The following is a 20275-nucleotide window of genomic DNA, read 5'->3' on the forward strand; positions in this document are numbered from 1 at the left end:
AGAACGAAGGTGATCATTCCCTTTTTTAGACCGTAGTGATGGTCAGAGTGAGGTCGAAACAGATCAGGAGGTTTTTTTTTCATATATTTTTTTTATCTGTAGCCTGGGCCCAGGTAGCACCCGATGCGCAATGGACGCACTGTATTCACAGGGAAGCGCTCGTGTCAAGGCAGCTTAGTTAGTCCCGACCTACATGAGATTTTGAACGTTGTTGTGAGAGTGGTGAATTTCATCAAAACCCGGCCCTTAAAAGCACGTCTATTCTCCGCACTTTGCGAAGAGATGGTAGCTGACCAAAAGGCTGTACTGTTTCACAGCAAGGCAAGGTGGCTTTGAGATTTCTGAGCGAAATCGCTGAAACCCTAGCGGCGGCAAATTAATTTGCTCAGCCTGTACGTCTAGTATCAAACCATAGGGATTTCTATTGGCTGACGCCGTTGACGTCATCCAATCACAGCGCTCTATTTTGTTAGAGAGTCTTAAGGCGGGCTTAACAGGATAACGAGTTTCGGATGTATTTGCCGTTTTGCCGACCAGATACGGATATGGTCGTAGCGCTGGCCTATTGCATGCCTAGGCAGTTTGAAAGACAATTCTCTGCCCGCCCCTTGGATTAAAGGAGAATTCCAATGTGATATTGACCTAAAGTGTATTGAAACATGATACCGAGTGTGAACGTATGTCTCATAGCCCATCTCGGCTTGTCCCCTGCACTCCAAAATCTGGCGCTAGTTAGCCGATGCTACCAACAGCTTTTTTCAATAGTGGTGCTTCTCGCATCGGGCTAGCCATGCAAATAAATCACTGTTTTACACCCATTTACGAGGCTCAATGTATCTCCACACTTCATTGGTAGACTTCCGAGGGCCCTGACATTTAAAACGAGACATTGAGAACTTTGAAAAAGCACTGGTAGTTTACTTACAAGACGATTTATACAGACAGTATCTTCACGAAGTTGTGGCCCAAAAATAATTCAGTGGAAATGCATGGATTCCAGTTGCTGCTACTGGAAGACACTGTAATCCATGCATTTCCACTGAATTATTTTTGGAATCTGAGTAGCAGGGAATTCAAGCCAAACCGTTGCAACTCAATCATTATGTGACCCACTGTACCTATAGGGTACATATAAATGCACGACTACGCCACTTGGGGCCTTTCACACCAAGATATGTTGTAAACCCAAGTATATTTGATGAGACACACAGATAAGATGAGTAAAGACAGAGACGTGATTCCAGTACAAAAACAAGATTTATTAATATGGAATTCACTTAAAAGGCCATTTATGCGGTTAAGCACTAGAGCGCAGACCCACTATGGTGAACGGCAAGGGGAAGTGGTAATGGCTGCCACCAGGGATATTACTCTTTGGGACAGTAGTAGGGGAGAGATAGCTAGTCAGCTGATGGGGAGCGGTTACCTGTCCTGGGAGAAGTGTGAGGCCGACAACACTCGTGCTCTTGACTCTGGTGCCTATTCACACAGACACACATACGCATAGGCACAACTACTGCAACAATGTGATCACAGCAAATGGTGAGGTGCACGTTACCACTACAAAATACTGTGAGCAGTCTTGTAAGAGGAGGACTCAGATCCGGCGACCTGCCCCGTGAGCAGCTTCACTATTACTCTGGAGAAGAGAGAAGGGGGAGGGGATGGTTAGCACTCAGTGACTGGGAAAACAGTAGAGCAAGCTGAATAGGAAGGATTTTACTGGTAGCAAACTACTGGGGCAGCCAGTACCACACATGCCCTAATGCCGTGAAGGAGAGAGGTAACAGGAAGCTAAAAGGTAACGGCCAAGTCAAATAATACCAACTAAACAGAAAAGAAAACAAACAAAACGGGCGAAAGCTACTTTACATTAATTTTACAGTAGGCAAAACAGCAGTGGCAACTGGTTCTGGAGACACAAAACAGTCAGAATCAGTCATCCATAAACAATACACAATCAACAAATAACAGTTTTCCATTGACAGGATTTACACCTTCACACTAGGCATCATTCTACTTTACCTCAGTGCATCCTAAAAGCAAACACAACATGGCAAGGGGACCCCTGGCGCTCGTCACCACAAGCTGGCATGAGAACACTGCTGTACACAAGCATATGTCAGATACAGCGAGACAGGCATTTGCATCATAGACTGAGGACATGATTAGCTCACATGTGCTACATCATACTAAAGCGGCAACAATCACATATAGGTAGTAAACAGACATAGATAAGAGCAAAAAGGGTTTACAGACAAATATTTCTCTCCCTAACGAGAGTTACAAATAAATGTACCTTTGTTGGCTAGGTTCCTTGGTAAACAGTGCAGGGCTTCGTTGAAACGTCTTTTCACCCGAGACCTACGTTACAATGTGGCTATTAAATATACGTACAACCTCACAAACATGGTAGCCTGACGTTAAACCAACAATGATTAAAATAGTGTACTATTACCTTCAGTAGTAGATCTACCCACCAACTACTCGGAAGCGTCTAGCGACAGTAGGACACCTGTTGCCCACAGTTTAACATTAGATAAACAAATAAATACAATCATATGATCGTGTAGCAGATGAGGCAATAGCACGTACCTTTCACAGACGAACACCCAGGGAACCAAGGATAGCCGAATCGGCAGTGTTTACAGAAACCAGGGATCTTAGTCGGCCTACCGGTGAGCCTGTTATTTTATAGAAAGTGGTGTTGCCGCTAAGGAAACCTAGCCACTTAGAAGCTAACTGGAAGGCGTGACAAAGGGGAAAGGAGCTACGGTAACAGCAGGAGGACAAACTTAATACAGCAGTGGCTCTGCCGGTTACAATTATGTTAAGCCCACCTAACGACTCTATACACGATTTCATTGGCCTGATTAAGTTTCGATTTCTGGAGCTCACAAGCCAACGGAGAGTTGCTAGACTAGCCCTGGCAGCAAATGTAATTTGCGGCCGCTAGGGGCGCGTCTAGATTTCTAGGCTAGTAAAATGGCCTATGCTTCCTAAAATGTTGCTGGAAAACAGAAATATGTGTGTTATGTATTTATTTATTATTATATCTGCAGCATCAGCTGATTTTAACTCCGTTGAAGAGGATATAGAACTTGTCATTATTTCAATAAATTTGACAATTTTAAGCTTGACCTACCACTTTCTTAGAGTGATGAGGGACAGGTGGGGCTCGAGAATGCCCCCTTGATCAAAGTGGGGAATGAAAGAAAAAGTTGGGTCGCGATAGTCTGTCATTTTTAAAAAGTGGGTCCCCAGAAAAAAAAGTTTGAGAAACACTGATTTAAGCTATGTACTTCCCACAACTTCAATATTTGACAACATATCACGAATGGTACTTCAAAAAGGTGTTATTTTAAATAGATTGCTGATGGGCTATACATCTTGGTGAACGTCTGTTAACAACTTCTTGCCGTTATCGTGAAGCGTGTATCTCGCGGTTATGGAAATATCATGCAATATGCTATTTTTTACAGTTAGATCAATATGTGTTCCCAATTATATCATGTTTCTATAGTGTAACATGTTATTTCAGTTAATGCACGGTCGAGGTTGTAAAACGGCCCCGACGCGAAACCTCGTAGTGCATTAACTTCTGTGAACAGACCACCGTGGAGTCCATTATCCCGCTTATTCCACTGTTGCCACTTGCGTTGTGTTCATTTCCTGTTACAATTTAAACGTTTTAATAGCTAAAACTGTCTTGTTTGTAGAACTAATTTCTTCCGACACATATCAACTAATTTCTCAACTCACAGGACAAACTGCCGTTACTAGTTCTAAATGGATGGTTGCTACGGCCAAAGGCCAGTCATTAGTGCTATCTCTCCCGTTGTCAAGCGGGCGTATCCCAAGATTCTGATGAACTTTAGCTTTGAAACATCGCTTTTACTTAGCCTGCTGTCATCCATCTAGCTAAAAGCCACCTCCGTCATATGCTACAATGTTGCAATGTTCTGAACTTCTGCATTTACAGCTCGGATGCAACGTGACAGTTCATTTAAACTTCACAACGAGTTCGGCGAATTAATATACAAGTGTGATACGGCCAAAAAAATGGATCTACTTCATAGGTGTGCAGATAACATACGGTTAATGGTCGTTCTAAATTACGTAGGACAATGGGAAATTCAACCAAGCAGTGGAATAATGGTCTATAAGTTCTACTCCAAATGTAAAGCACATTGAGCTGCATTCTGTGTATAGGTGCTATACAAATAAAGCTTATTATTATTATTATTATTATTATTATTACTCCTGATTATTAATAATGGAATATAGATGTAGTCCAGGCAATCTATGAGAAAAAAATCACCCAACCCAAAACTAATTGCAACAGAAATTATTTTTGTTGTATTCAGTTCATGAAACCTTCCCAAATCACATACCAAAAGTCCATGAAAATCCAAGTGGTGGAACATTGTCAAAATTGGAATTATGTGTGCATAGGTCAATGGCGAAAAGCTGCACCTTTGGCAGTTTTATTGAACTTTTATAGTACAGGGGATATGTGAAAATTAGGTCAAATTATTTCATATAAGCATGAATAATGCTTAACTATGTGTTTGTACAACTTTAACATTGTGGAACACTTACATGCAAAAACACACTGGCTCTATTTAAAGACTCAACAACCATTTCCATTGATTCAAAGGGCCAAAATGTAAAAATAGACACCAATTAGCAACAAACCAGTCTGAAATAAGCCTGAGAAATGTACTAACTCTTTGAAAATAAAAGAATGTTCCTCTACAATGCAATATTCTAAAATTCCATGTTAAGTTAGATGGGGTCAGATATTCTTTAGACTGCTTATTTTATAACATTCTAATTACAGTTTTGTCAGTATTTGCTGAAGGATAATGCATAAAACAACCCTCATTTTAACATATTTCCACCAACTGGATTTTCATAGACTTTTACTATGGTGTTTAGATCACCAATTGAAATATAAAAATGTGAAAATAAATTCTGTTGCAATTAGTTTTGGGTCAGATCTTACTGTGCCTGGACTAATGAGGCGATTCACCGTATAGATGTATAACCACTCTGCACACCCAGCCAATCAGCAAACAAGTAATTGATTTATGCACCTTCCCATTAGCAGGTAGTTCAGTCACTTTTGCAAAGTCTGCAGAGTTATGTAAGCATATTTATTTAACTGCTTTACCCTTATGACAACCACATTGATCTTGATGAAAGAGACTTCAGCGCTGCTTTGTTTTTTTTTTAGTGTGCGTATGAGGACTATCGTGTTGGGATAGTTACTTGGTCGCTTTTAAACCTACGCCCCACAGCTCTTGGAAAGAGTGAAAAGGAATGCTGATGTATAGTTTTTTTGAACAATGAGGCCTGCTGCCACCACTCGTGACGTTGAATCACCCTAAGTGTTTGTAGGCCTATAGTAAAAATGTCTCATTTTCGGGAACTTCAAAAGATATTTGATTTTACGCTCACAACTAGGCGATGTGGGTCAGAATGCATCCCAAGCTGCGCCCACATAGATTACAATCTTTATTGTGCCATGAGGTTCACATGCTCTGATAACCTGGCATGACACGGCAGAAGAGTGAGTGAATGGATGTAAGATTTAATGTATCAGTGGCATAGCTATTTGTGGCCCAAATTGAACAATATTCACATAAAGGCATTCATCAACAGAAAGACCCCTGCTGGGTTTTATGGAAAAGTAGTCAACCAATGTGTAGGTCTACACATAGTTCGAGATTTGGTCATGTCATGATGACTTGATGAAAAATTATGAAATGAAAAAGTTCATCACAGGAAGAAAAAAAAGAAAAGAAAAAAAGAAAAAGAAATGTAGTCAGCCAATAGAGACTGTTAATTATCAATAGGGGAAAAAACCCTGAAATTTCATGGGCTAAAACCATATGAATGCAAGAAAATAGTGAAAAGAATTCATGATAAGCCTAAAACTAAAATAGAACAGGCCTATGATTTGTAAATTATGCCTACAAAAAGACCTATGAGATAGTAAAGTATGCCTACAAAACTAGGTTAAATAGCCTAAGGAAACGTGTGGAAACTTCTAGTCTTGAAGGCTACACTCTAATAAATAAATATGCTTAAAGTTATTTATTTTCATCCCTATGGTTCCATAAAGAACCATGCTTTTGTGTTGAACCTACATCATGGGAAATGTTCTTCAGAAAGACCAACTGTTACACCTTTTCAAAGAATATCGCCTTGAGGGTTCTTTGATGCACTTCAAAATGTTATTATATAGCATGAAGAAGCAATTTGGTTAGTGTATAGTGGAAAAATACAAACTGCGAGATAAATAAAAAAAAAATTGAACATTAACCAAGATTACAGCCATTTGCATTAGTTCTGTTGTAACGTGATATGAACCATTCAGCAACTGGGGAAAGACGTAACGCAGTAATGCGCACTTGTTTCTGATTGGTTTGGCGTAGTCTATGTCTTTCTTAGCCAATGAAAATACCAGACGAAAACAAACACAACGCAGCCGGATTTGCGCTTAAATGGCGTCATTACCTGCAGTCCACGATTGGTCAGTCACGACCCAGGCAGTGCAGTATTATAAAACCACTCCATGCTTATCGTCTGAGTGGAAGAGGCTGCCGTGCCGAGTGCCGATAGTCTGGTCTACCGGCTACACAGTAGACAAGGAAAGGACGCGTTAGTCAGTCGGATGTTAAGACAAGAGAGACTTCACTCTCAGGAAACTGAATGAGATTTTAATGTTGGCTGAACTGTCGGGTAACCCCTGAAATTTCTCGTTGGAGAATAAAGGATCCGATATCAAAATCAGCGTCTCGTAACCATTCTTCAACGACTAGTGAGTATCTAGCCATCTAACGTTAGCCAAGGTTATAATCGAGATATGGGTGAGTTACGTATCCTCGTGGTTGTCTGATGTAAATTTAACCAACAAGGTAGCTTTCGTTGTATTGTGGGTTTACTTTGCATTAGACTAGAGATGGGCTCGTAAGAGTATGGTCAGGTTTAATGCTAGATCTGTTAGCTAATCGCGCATTTTCTTCATTTTGACGTGCGCTGCGTGTATATCGTTAGTTCCTCTCTTAATACAATGCTGCATCAACAAAAGACGAATTGGGCTGATGATCAGATGTTTGAGCACATGCTAAGTTAGATCTAGGTTACACACCAGACGTCTAACCAACGTATTCAATAGTCCACCGTCTGTCGGTAATTGCAATCCAATTAGGTAGCCTATCCATCTGTTTTAACCTTCCTACTGTCCGCCACTGGCTGGCAATCGGACGCAAGGGAAGTGTCTCCGTAGAAGTGCTGTACCGTTAGCAGACTTCATGGCTATGGCCTCGGTTAGGACAATGTAACTGGGGTTCGCAATCTTAAAAAACTCTGTAAAAGTAAAGTTCCACCTCCTCGCTGTTATTAAATGTATTGCATTGTTACCGCTGTTTTAAGTCATCGGTTTACACTCAAAACGTGTTACTTCCCCTCTCTCTTGCTGTGATTTTAACCCTATAGTGTGGTTTCCAGTAGCCTACTGTACAGTCAGTATGAGGCAAGGGCTTTTTGCTTCAGCCTACTTGCCCCCCCGTTCCAGAGCTGTCACTTTAAACTTTCTGCAGCGTCACGCTCACTCTTAACTTGGATAGTTATCTTATGTAACAGCTACTCTTGGCGGGCGAGCTTGGATCGAAGCCGTGTGTCGGTGTGCGCTCAGTCAGCCCACTGCAGCCTCTCTCGCTCTCTGAATAAGGAAGCCTATGTGGGGTTAGCCCTATCATTTTTAGTTTGGTAACTTCTCGTCTTTCCACTGATTGCTGACTGTGCATGTGTAAGAAATCGTGGGCCATACTGTAGTCTCTACCTGACATTAGGTTTGATTTTCCTGTTCATGATGTAAATAGTAGTATAATGTTTATTTTAAAGTATTGAGATCCCCCGTTTGGTCTGACTAGTTTGATTCATTTCAGACCAACAGGTAAAGCCATGGATCTGTATGACAAAGATGTGTGTGGAGACATTCTGCCGGTTGTTGTTATTGGTGAGTCAACTATCACAAAAATGTGCCTGAGTTTCAAAATTGAAACTAAATTAAGTAGTGTAACTCCAGCAGCTGGTCTCACATTGCTCTTAACACCTATATTTCTAACACAACAGGTAATGGCCCATCTGGCATCTGCTTGTCCTACTTGCTGTCAGGCTACACGCCCTACCTGTCCCCTGAGGGTGTCCATCCCAATTCCATGCTCCAGAACAAGCTAGATGAGAACTCTCATCTCTCCTTGTTGGAGCAGGTAATAACATTTGTAGGAAAAGGGACCTGAGAGAATTCATAGATGAAATGCCAAAGGATAGGAACTGCTTGCATGTGTACACAGTAAAATCTGAATCTGGACACACTGGATTCTCACCTATGACAAGATAATCAAAGTAGGAGTTGGAGTCAAGTATGTGTGGTATGAGAAGACTAAGGATTGCTGTTATGATGCTCATGGCAACTCTTTGAGTGATGTTGTCAGGATAACACATGACGTAGTTTGTAATGTTTTAATCGGATGATCGTGACAAGTTGCCCACTGATAATTGACGTTCTCCAGTTGAAAAAAATGGTTGGCCAGTATAAATGGGAGAGTGCCCAGACAAAATTACCCATCAGAAAATATTGTGCAAATCATCACTGTGTGTGTGTGTGTGTGTGTGTGTGTGTGTGTGTGTGTGTGTGTGTCAGGATCTGGAGTACCTGTGTGAGGGGCTGGAAGGTCGGTCGTCCAACCCGGTGGCGGTGCTCTTTGACTCTCTGCTTCTGCCGGACAGTGACTTCGGGCTGGACTACGCTTCCCCTCTCCTGTGGCGCTACGAGCCAGAGCGGGCGACCCCTCACCTGGTTCTCGGCAAAGGCCCGCCTGGAGGTGCCTGGCATGTGAGTTGCCATGTAGTGGACTTGACCGGCCTAATCTGAGTGTGAATGTAGGTCATGTTGGTGGTCAGCAGAAAAATAGCCAGCGTCCGGTTTTGCATTACAAATGCAAACCCATATAGATAAGCTTAATTGTTGATATCTTCTCTATTTTATCTCTGTGCATCTAAATATGAAACTTACATATTGTGTAGTTATTGCAGGCCTCATTTGTGTATTTGAAATAAGGATAACTTTGTCCAGCATAATTGAGGTCAGTCAGCCTGGTGTATTTGCATTTATAGCAAAGGAAGGAACAGAAGCAACAGTGTGGTTTGTTGTGCCTAGGCTACGGTCATCTGATGTGGATGTGACTTTACATGTTGACTATGACTCAGCGTTTACAGGCATTGTTTTGGTTTCAGGCAATGGAGGGATCTATGCTCACTCTCAGTCTCGCCAACTGGATGGAACTACCTGGGCTGAAGTTGAAAGACTGGATGAGGGAGAAACGCAGGTGTGCATGCACAATATCAACTTTCAAGTTGATTGTCACACGATCATCAGAGGCCATATCCATTATCCATAGTAATGATTTTCTGTTTTTTTTTTTTTTTAATTTAGAACTAGCTCAACTTTACAGGGCAAGTTAGATATGCTAAAATGTTCAAAGCTCTAAAAAAACATTTTGTTTAACAGCATAAAGTCACATGGAACCTAAATGTCTCAATTCTGATATGAGCCTCATTCATATTTGACAAAAAAGCAGTGTTTCCCCTAGAAATTTTTCCAGCAGTGGTGCTATTACTTGGGGGGGTTCTTTTGTGGACATTTTCAGCTTTCTTTTACATTATTGGTTAAAAATGATAGAAGAAAAATGAAATGGCACAACCCAGAAAAAGATTATTTACAATTTATTTAAATTTGTCTTAATGGCAAAGGCCACAGCCAATCTGCGAGCACTTAATTTTTCTGGCCTTTTCAAAGAACATCTCTAAGGCTCTTTGGTAATTGAATTGAATTGTTGGGGGGCCATTAATGCTGACACGCATGCACGTAGCCAGATGCTCTCCTTGTAGTCTATTTCTCAGTCCCAAAACAACAAACCCCACGATAAAAAAGTAAATACTCACTTTCTTCTACATCACTCCCACAGTTACCATACAACTCACTCACAATTAACTCGAAAAGGACCTAGGCTACTTGATTGAAGTGCGACCGTTCGATCTCACCGTCAAGAGAACGCTGAAGTTATGAGAACACGCCTTTCTGATAAGAGAATGTAGGCTCCTATGTCTAATGCATAAACGTAGAAAAGGTCTGTTTGTGATAGCCTATTATAGCTAAGTGGACAGAATTTAGGCTATAATGATATGCCAACATATGCTCATATTTCCTTTAACTATCAGAAAGTTTAAACAGGCCTAGACTGTGTTAGCCTAGCTTTCCCATGCAAACATTACATGTAGCCTTAACGCAGCTAACGTTACAAGTCTAGGCTACAATTAACGTTAAGACCATACACCTTGTAGCACATTGGTTTACTCTATTGCATTACTTACGTTTTAATAATTTGTCGTTGAATGTTGATGGAGGCTCATCTTTGGGAAATCAGCTCTCTGGATAAAATTGTCAGCGGAGCAAGAGTTCTCAGAGTTGACGACACCGGACTTAAATCCAATCAGCAGAAAGAACCGTGATCACAACAGTAGGCTAAATCGCAACAAACTTTCCCCCCATGTTAAATTCATTTTCGGTAATCATGAATTGGTTTCTTTTATTTGATGTAGGCTAGGAGAGGAGGATGCATGTTTCACATTAGTGTCAATGTGTCAAAGCAGGCTTTGGATCAGAGGAATTGCTCAAGCTTAACATATGGCATAGGCTACAAGTTTAATTCACGGCATACAAACAGCTTCGGTGATGAAACATAACTAATATCATTTTTATTGTCACCAGGCCTATAAGTAGGCTATTTATTGTGTAACCTACAAGTGAACGATGACACCATAGGCTACACTGTGGCGGAGCAAGACCCCATCAGTCGGATAGCTAAACAATGTAACCGTGTTCAGAATGTAGGCTAGCCATATGGGCTGCAGACTTGTCTTTGGTCTTGTAATCACCTGACACATCATGCCGCATATATGTCCTGAATAATGAGAGGTTAAGTGCGGATTTGATGCACTTAACTTACTCAAGACTTTCAGAAAACAATTTCGAGATGACGTTGGCCGTTGTGCTTTTACAGTGTGTTAAGTGAATCTCGTGATTTTATGTTGCAGCGGCGCTGCGCCGCTGTTAAATACACTGTAGGGGAAACACTGAAAAGGGAAGGGGCGTTGCCTGAACATAGCCTATTTATGTAATCCCCCTCCTCCCCTTTATATTCCAGGAATGTGAGGAATGACAGAGCCACGCCTGCCGAGATAGCGTCTTATTACCAGCATTATGTCACCCAGATGGGCCTGGAGCGGAACTTTGCGAGCGGCACGGTAACATCTGTCCAGCGTGTGGATGTGGAGCAGACGGGCAGCACTGTGTGGAAGATCCAGGGTGTCCAGAAGAGGGCGTTTGTGGAGGAGGAAAGCGAGGAAGGCATCGAGGAGGAGCATTTCTCTGTGTTCGCGGAGAACGTGGTGCTGGCCACAGGCACCCACGACATCCCGGCCCGCCTGGGCGTGGAGGGCGAGAGCTTGCCCTTCGTGTCTCACAGCTTCTGGGAGCTGGAGGCCGCCATCTCCGACGGGCGACTGGACAACACGTCAGACCCGGTGCTGGTGGTCGGCGCGGGGCTGACGGCAGCAGACGCCGTGCTGGCCACCCACCATCTCAGCATACCGGTGTACCACGCCTTCAGACGCTCGGTGAGTGACCCGGGGCTCATCTTCAACCAGCTGCCCAAGATGCTCTACCCAGAGTACCACAAGGTGCACCAGATGATGACCCAGCAGCAGCACCGGCCGGGCGATGTGCTATCAAGCACAGGGTCGTCGGAGACCCCGCTCATGTCCTCGGTCGACACCAGCCCTGACTCCCAATGCTGCTCCTACCCCGGCTACACCAGCTTCCCCAAGCACCGCATTCTGGCCATCCGACCTGACCGCAAGTGTGTCCTGGAGGGAGAGGGGGGACGGCAGACTGTGATGCAGGTCTCCATGGTCTTGGTGCTGATTGGCGCCCATCCCAATCTGTCCTTCCTGGCCGAGGAAGGACGCCATCTGGGGCTCGACACCCAAGAACCCATCAGCTGCAGACGCAACCCACTGGACGTGGACCCGTTCACTCACGAGTCTGCCCAAGAGCAGGGACTGTACGCCATGGGACCGCTGGTGGGGGAGAACTTTGTGCGCTTCCTCAAAGGTGGTGCATTGGCCATTGCTAGCAACATGGCACGCAAGCAGCGAGAGAAGAAGTTGAGTGCAGAGGCCACGGTAGCATAGACGGGAGCTCTCCGCAGCACCCCCTAGTGGCCTGGAGGAGTATTGAACACTAATAGGCTAGCCACAACTTCCCTCCTGGCCACTCGCCTCTTGGTTTTCCCCAGAGCTCTGATATTGTAGCTCATCTCAGGGCTTGCATGGTGCGGACTGCACCGTGCAGCGAGGAGACCCCTCAGGTCACAAAGAGCTAGAGCTCAGAGAGCGTCTCGTGCCAAAAGTCTGGTCGTCATGGGTAACAGTGAATTATGAAACTGCAATAAAAGCTGTAACGTGCCCCCCAATTCAATGCACAGGAGGAAAGAGAGATAGATCAAGCTTATTTGTAGAAATCCAACTGGGCTTTGGAGTCCAAAGGTTGAAGTCAGACAACTGTATTTGTTGTAAGAGTAATCATTTCAGATTCTTGTGACACAGATGCACTTAGTTAATGTTTAGGATGGCAAATAATGTACGACCCCTTTTTTATACCAGGTCGGGGTCATTCTTTTTTTTTTCACAGGGTTTCAGGGTTTCCTGGATAAAAGCAGTAAAAACACTACTACTACTAAATATTATTATGACACATATTTGAATTATTTGTTTCATATCTTTTGTAGGCTGTACATGTGCATATTTTACAAAAATGAATCCGTATACCCTGTAAAGAATCCTTAAATGCAAAGGGAGTGTTTGCCAAGCAAAAAACGAAATGATCATTCCTGGTACTGACATAGTTACTCCTACCTTTCTTTGAACCTTTTCTTTTATGATGGTCTAAGGAAAGCACCCAAAAAAAAGATCTATGAAAAGATGTGTTCTGCTGCTTATCTTCTTATTGATTGTTGTCTTTGCCTGGGAAACAAAATGTATTGTTGCACAGATGTTACAGATGGGTTATCTTGCCTTTGGTAGGAGTTTGAGATTTGTATGTTTTTTTTTATTGGTGTAAGGACTATAGAAAGCCTTCTTTTAGCTGCATTTCAGTCAGTGTTGGTGCTCTTTCTATCCTCTCCATCTGCCAAACAAGTCAGCAAACTGTCATGAAGGAGCCAACCATGGTAATCCCAAAGTGAACGCATTTTAAAAAATGCAGTTTTAACACCCGCATTCCTGAAACCTAACTCCTTCATTTGGGTTGCAGCCTTTTATTTTTGTGATCTTTATGTCTTGTAACTTGACCCAATGTTGTATGCTTGTGACCACACCAGGGTGACTTTTGTACTTTTATTATTTGTAAACATTTATTATTTCATATACGTGTAGGTGGTAATGGTTGTGATAACCCTGTGTCTCACAACCAAAGGCCTGAGAGTTTGCCGGTTTTATGCAATATATTTCCCTGTTTCCAGGACTGCACTACTCTGGCCTGTAAGCTCAGATGTTCCTGGGATCTGTTGAAACCACTCTGTCAGTTAGGTCACTGTCCACTACTGGAACTCACATTTGCCTTGGCTTTCATTAGTCTGTCTGATTCCTCTTTATGCCAACTGTATATAAAAAAGAGACTTTTGACATTACCTGGATGCATTACTTTAGTGGATGCATAGGCTTTTGCTACTGTTATTTAAGCAGTGTTTAAGTAATTGGGGTATCTTTGATTTTCTATTAAGACATCTTCATTTGATATTCTACTGTCTTTTAAGAAGAATGTCAGTGTAATATTTTATAGAAGGAAATGTTTGACAAATTTGCTTAATCTTCTTAGAATGGCTCTAATTTGTGTTCTATAATGGCAGCTAACCAAATCTTTGTAAACACTCTATGGAATCATGAAATTGGTGAAATTGAATATTTTCAGATTTTATTTGTATCCATTGTTTATCAAATACAAAGTTTTCACAACACAATTTTGGTTTCTGCTGCTCTTTTTGTGACTAGTATCTCTCTTATGAACACTAGGTGGCAGTGCATTCAAAGTTCCCTGAAGTTTTCAAACATAGTGCTTCTCAACAGAGAAGTGCAATGTCTGCGAAGAATACCTTCATCTATTAAAGCCGGAGTCCTCAGCTAATGTAAATGGACATGAAATATGACATGTTGGGATATTGATTGATCTTGAAATGATCAATTTTCCATACCCTACCTACTATATAAATCCAATGGTGACTTAACTATGAATCAGTCTACATCAATGTGAATTACAGATTTGAAGGTAGGCCTACATTTTGGAAGGGTCTGAAATCAGGAGCTCATCTTATTTGCCTTGGCTCAGGGTGTTGTTATACTAGCAAGGTGACCCTCCCAAATCATTGGGACATGCACAACCACTAGAGGACCCTGTTCACGTACAGTAGGCTACATGAATACTGTGTCAGTACGTGCTTTGAATACTCTCTTACAGGTTGCTATGAGACAGCTCACAGCTGATCTGACAGGGAGTCTAAATACAGTATGTTCATAAGGGAGGGGAGGGCACCAGGTATAATGTGGAGAAAGGCATGCTGTCATGCCTGCATTTCAAGTGCCTATTTTGCACTACCAGTGTATTTGTAAGTTACTTTTGACTCCACTTAAGGGTGTTCCTTGTAATGCAGTGTGCCCTTTGGCCACTGCAAGTAAGTTATCAGTGCCCGCGAGAGTATGCTACTCTTAAATTGAGACGTTGTAGCCTAGGCTACTGCAAATATAAGCGAATATCTGCCTCGTCTTTTCAAATTCTTGGCTATGAAGTTTGATAACAAAGTTGGGTTAAATTGAGTTTGACTGGTAATTCAATGAAGCATTCATTCCTGTAAAGTTTTTACTTAAGGGGCTTATTTATTTAATTCTCACGTAGCAAGGTGTTCCATCACGGAAAAGAACGGAATCACCCGAAATGTGCTTGCTCCGCCCAGGGATGAGGCCGCTGATCAAGTAGGCTACAGGGAAGCAAGGAATTTGGAGCGCGGCACACACAGTGGCAGCACGGCACGACTGCCAGGACGATATGCGTTCTTGAGAGAATTTCAATTAAAACTGTAGATATCTCAGCATCTTCTTAATGCAGGCGTACCAACACGTTTTGGACGGCAAGACACACGAAGGCAACGGACTTAGCACCCATCAAATGGATTGAATGGAACTATGGAAAACAGGCTGTTTCGCTAACGTGACAAGTTAACTCATCTTTCTACCTCGACTAACGTTTGTCAGGTAGCTAGTTAGCAAGCGACTTAAGTCCACAGTTGCAGATATCTTAGGGTTTCTTTGATTTCATCATCGATAACGCAATTTATTTGAGGTTCGGTTGATTTTTTTTTTGTGATGCACAGGCAATTTCGACTCGATACGGCGTGTCTCTACAATACTCATCAAAGAATGCAATGTTTTTTTCAGTGGTCAAATAAGTTGGCTAGCTATTTCTAACATTAGTTAGTTGGCGAGCTAGCTAGCTAGCCAGCCAATGAACTTGCTAGCTACGCTAACTGAGGAATAGTATAGGTCTACGTAGCTATTGATTTTGTTTTCCCTTGAGCCTTTTTTTGTTGTTATCTCAGCCGAGACTTTTCTCCCACTGTTTAATCTTATGTTCGTTTGAGCTACACATTTGGCTCAACATTCGGTCGTTATATTTCACACATCAGCATTCGTAGTTTATAACTTAAACTAAAACATCTAACTCCACAAAACTCTTTGTGGTTTCGGACTTGGAAAATGGATGCTGGTATAGAAAAGGAATGCAGCGCTCTTGGGGGGCTCTTTCAGATCATCATGAGCGATATGAAGGTGAGTAACTTGACTGATTGAAACACTATAATCCAGAAACACAGTTGTTAGAATTGTAGGTCACATCAGCTCGATTGCAGAGACCAGCTGTTCAGCACACGCATGATACAGCCTAAAGGACGAGCCTCGTTGGCAACAGTTAGCAAGCTTTGCTTTGATGTCCTTACAGGGATCTACAAAGCTATGCAGTGCGCAACATTGCAAGTCATGGACGATGTTTTTTTCTTTACAGACAATGCACATGATCTCCCATTATTTGGTTATTACTGAAATGTTATGAACAAGACGTAGGCTATCTCTCCCAGTAACGTTATGATGGCATGGAATGCTTGTTATCGCATGTGTCATGTTTTCTCCCTTGACCCACGGTAATAGGTATTGAAATCCATGACATGAATTTTCTTGGTTATGTATGGATATCTGTTTGTCACGTCTTATCTTCATAAAATGTCTGATGAACCCAGTATGTCCCAACTTTATATGCAATTTAACGTCGACGTAGTGTGCAGCTGGCCACCACCATGATGACACATCATGTCTATTTTTTCTAGGTGTCTAGTCCTTTTAAAATGGTTAACATAAGCATTTCACGTTCACTCAGAGTATGAATGTAAAAAAGTAACGCCTGTGACTTGTATCACTATGTTTCACTTTCAGTTACAGTCAGTAAATGGCTGGACAGGTTAAGCCAACTTGGTCTTAGATCCAAGTTGCCATTTTGGGCAATTATTTTGGAAACTGAGGAGATAGGTTGGGACTGGAGGATTTGAGTGAATTTATGCAGTGTGCATATGTTTTGTAAACAGAGCTAGTATAGTTTCCTTGTGTTTGGTGGATTGAAATGTATATAGGCCTCCAATGATTTACTCACCTGGTTTATCTGACCTCTGTTTCAGTGAGGGTAGATTCAGTCCCAGGGCTTTTATGGTTCTGTTGATTTCCCTTTTTTTGCTTTTTTGAAATAGTGGGGGCTACAGGAATCGTGTGTTTGGTTTGCTGACTGTAATATTGCCATTTTTTCCATCTCGCAAAATGCCAATTATGTGCCACTCGGTGGTGTAAAATAAAAAAAACATCCAACTGTTGCAAAGTTGAGCCTGTTAAGAATTACAGTACATAAACCAAGGTGTGTGTGTGTGGCTAAATTTGAACAGGTTTTAGTGGCGTTAGAATGTGGCAATGGGATCAGTGGCGTAATGCCTTTCTTTTTGTGCGTCCATGAGTTCTCCTTTTGTGTGTCCATGTGGAAACCAACAGCCTGCCTGACTCACAGGAAAAGGGACTTCCTAGTTTTTTTTTGAGTATTCAAAGTGTGTCATGCTGAGTGGTTAGGGTGCACCTCAGAACCCAACGGGGGTGGATGGCAAGCTAAAAATGTACTAGGTCTACTCACCATGGAAGATGTCCTAGGCTATGGCCCAAACACCGAAATTAGAACCAAACACATATTAAAACAGTAGGATGTTTGGAAATGCTGGACAGTGTGTGTTTCTATCTAAGTTTCATATTGAAGCACCCATTGTCCCTAATGTTTTTTCAAGACACGGGGAAGGGGGATGTATGTATGTACAGCCTAATCTTAAAAAATTGCTCGTATGGCACAATCACACCCTTGCCATCTGGTCCTATTAATTTTTAATCAAACTCAACTGGCAGCCTAACAGTGTTTGGACTGTCCTGGGGATTGCCATGGTTCATATGAAAAATCTTCATAAGGAGGTAAAATTGGCAGAATTCCATTCAATCTCCCCCAACCAACCATACCTTCCGTCATGTTCTTCTGAAGTCGCTTTTCATGCTTACCACACATCCGTTTGAGTCTCAGATGTTTACAGTAGGCCCTACTCTCTTTGATGAAGGCAAGTGGGATGATCTCTCTTTCATTCTCAAGGGCTGCAGCTATATGCCTCAGGGTACAGAAGCTTCCTGTTCATCGATCAATCCCTCTCATCTGGGTCTCTTCAAAGCCCATGAAGGGTATACGTTTTATGGACTGTAGATATAACTCCAACACACTCAGCACACAGTGAACACACAGTGAGGTGAAGCACACACTAATCCCGGCGCAGTGAGCTGCCTGCAACAACAGCGGCGCTCGGGGAGCAGTGAGGGGTTAGGTGCCTTGCTCAAGGGCACTTCAGCCCTACTGGTCGGGGTTCGAACCGGCAACCCTCCGGTTACAAGTCCGAAGCGCTAACCAGTAGGCCACGGCTGCCCTGAGTAAGACTGTAACCTTGCTGCGTAGGATCAGAATCGTCAAGCAGGCCTATGATTATCACACACAAACAAAGAAACAAAAACACATACACACACACATGGAATTCGGATTCAGCAGTTGGTGGTCAGCCTAGAAAGATGCCCTCTGGTTGCTCTGGGTCTTCAGCTCCACCCTTCCCAGTCCACCTGAGACTGCCTCTTTTTGGAGGATGAGAACTCTTTGGAGTGTTTGAGAACTTCCTCCAGCTCTCCACATGTTCTGTATATTGTCACTGTAATAAAAAACTCCTCTTGTGTTTTCCCAGGTGTGCAGGTGCTAAATTAGCCCTCGGTCGTGTTATGCTTTTTCTGAAAGGCAATCTTGGGGTTGGCCATTCCCTTGTCCCAGGGATCTGCTGATATCTTGTTGTTTTGGCTCCAGCGCGCCTCGGAGAGGTTATGGCAGGGAATACTAACAACATGGGAAGTTCGCTTTGCAGTCCCGGTGTGATTATGTGTTCTGTTTGTCGAGTTCTCTCAACATTTAGGCAAAAGAAGCCTTTTTTCTTTCCACCTGTGGTGTGGTGTTTTTTTTGTGTTGGACCTGCTGTGAACATTGCCGGTGTTTTCACAGGAAGCAAGCAAAGGCTTACACAGTTGGCATCTTTGGACGAGGAGGATGTTTGTGAGTACTCTGTGCTGTGGGACCGGTGGGCCCAGTACAAAGAGCATCAGTCTGCACTCACTCACCTCCCCACACTCCTCACAGTGCTCGCCCAGTCTGAGTTATGCATCAGATGCACTAGTTTTTTTTATTGTGTGTGTGGGGTGTGGGGTGTGGGGGGGGCTTTAATCCGGTAGCACTGTGAAGACAGTGACAGAAAGCGAGTGTGAGTTTGGGAAATGTCCCAGGTCAGACTCAAACCCGGGTCCACGTGGACACCAATATGGTATGGGCGTTGTGCCACAGAACCCCCCCTCATAAGACGCACTGCCATGAGCAGCAGGAAACGTCTGGAAAAAGTAGACAGGGTTTATGGAAATGAGTAAGGCCTGAGTCACTGTTGTTGTGCCTGGCACTGACCGGTATGCTGAGATCATAAAGGCTATCCTCTACTTGAATCATGCACAATCTGGATATAAGAAGAAGGTATAGAGTTGACATTTTTCATGTTTTTTTGTTTTGAGATGAGTATATGTCCACTTTTTTTTTTTTTTTGGAAAGACATGGGTCTAGCAGATCCCTGTTGTGGGCTGATGTTTCAGCTCAAGAATATATTGTTGCCTTGACAAGTAGACAAAAAAGCAAGAGTTGGAAGCCCTGTGGCCTGAAGCATGGTGTAATGGTTCCTAGGTAGTTGGCTCTGTGGGAGTCAGGAATTCTGGGAGTGGCTCTGGAGCCCTGCCCTGTGTAATAAAAGAGAACATTTTCACGCCCAGCTCAAGATGGAAGTGGGTAGGGTTTATCGTCAGTCAGGTGTCAACTTAGTCATGCCCACGAACTACACCGCCTCACACGCAGAGGCCGTGGCCCACTTGTGGAAGCGTGGCATTTTACTGTGTTGGTTTAAGTGTTTTATATCCTTTACTATTCAGCTGACAAACACAAGGATATCAATCAGTGAAACTCACTGTCATCACTGCCCATAAAAACACAGACACACATTCAATGTGCTCTATTCGAGAACCCAGGTTGTCTCTATCTCCTTTAGGTGCCAGCCGTATCTCTGCATATTATATATCATTAGCCACTGATGCTTTGAGATGAAAAAGAGGCCCCATGGTCTTGTTGCATTCCTTAATTATTAATCAAACAAATGGTGCGCAGCGAATGGGTATATTCGAGTCCCTCTGCTCCAGAGAAATGAAAAAGCCCGGGGATGTTGGCCAGAACGTTGGGAATCGCAGAGAGTGAAGCGGAGGCCGGCCCAGAATGTATGGCACAAGTCCATAGAAGGTTTCAATGTACCACCTCTCTTCACTCTTCACAGTGGGCAGTAGGCATCACATGCTGTTGTTGTTTGTCATCTGATATAGCCGACCAACAGGTTACTGTTTTTTCCCCATC

At 42.9% G+C, this 20275-nt stretch overlaps 2 protein-coding genes and 1 long non-coding RNA gene across 3 annotated transcripts in view; 2 read left to right on the top strand and 1 right to left on the bottom strand.

The window, feature by feature from the left end:
- Positions 1 to 1593: 1593 nt before the first annotated feature.
- On the bottom strand, positions 1594 to 2852 carry LOC125302163. The gene is made up of 3 exons (XR_007194861.1): positions 2596 to 2852; positions 2459 to 2515; positions 1594 to 2364 (listed from the first exon to the last, which is right to left on the bottom strand). It is a non-coding gene; the product is annotated as an uncharacterized LOC125302163 (long non-coding RNA).
- A 3721-nt stretch (positions 2853 to 6573) lies between these two features.
- Positions 6574 to 14153, top strand: osgn1 (oxidative stress induced growth inhibitor 1). Its single transcript, XM_048255781.1, has 6 exons — positions 6574 to 6829; positions 7959 to 8029; positions 8146 to 8282; positions 8717 to 8908; positions 9310 to 9401; positions 11280 to 14153. Exons 2-6 carry the CDS (start codon positions 7975 to 7977, stop codon positions 12325 to 12327), a joined length of 1524 nt encoding a protein of 507 aa, XP_048111738.1. The 5' UTR covers positions 6574 to 6829; positions 7959 to 7974; the 3' UTR covers positions 12328 to 14153.
- Positions 14154 to 15078: 925 nt separating this feature from the next.
- mtss1 (MTSS I-BAR domain containing 1) overlaps positions 15079 to 20275 on the top strand; it is a 69009-nt gene continuing 63812 nt past the window's right edge. The window contains exon 1 of the mRNA XM_048254313.1: positions 15079 to 16011. Coding sequence (XP_048110270.1) covers positions 15940 to 16011 — 72 coding nt within the window. The 5' untranslated portion in view covers positions 15079 to 15939. The remainder of the gene's footprint in view (positions 16012 to 20275) is intronic.

The sequence above is a fragment of the Alosa alosa genome, chromosome 10, assembly GCF_017589495.1.
Source record: "Alosa alosa isolate M-15738 ecotype Scorff River chromosome 10, AALO_Geno_1.1, whole genome shotgun sequence".
Classification (NCBI taxonomy): Eukaryota; Metazoa; Chordata; class Actinopteri; order Clupeiformes; family Clupeidae; genus Alosa; species Alosa alosa.

Coding starts and splice junctions, on each gene's coding strand:
- osgn1 (XM_048255781.1), top strand. CDS start 7,975: ATGGATCTGTATGACAAAGATGTGTGTGGAGACATTCTGCCGGTTGTT. Junction 8,030..8,145: donor TCTGCCGGTTGTTGTTATTG/GTGAGTCAACTA, acceptor CTAACACAACAG/GTAATGGCCCATCTGGCATC. Junction 9,402..11,279: donor TGGATGAGGGAGAAACGCAG/GTGTGCATGCAC, acceptor TTTATATTCCAG/GAATGTGAGGAATGACAGAG.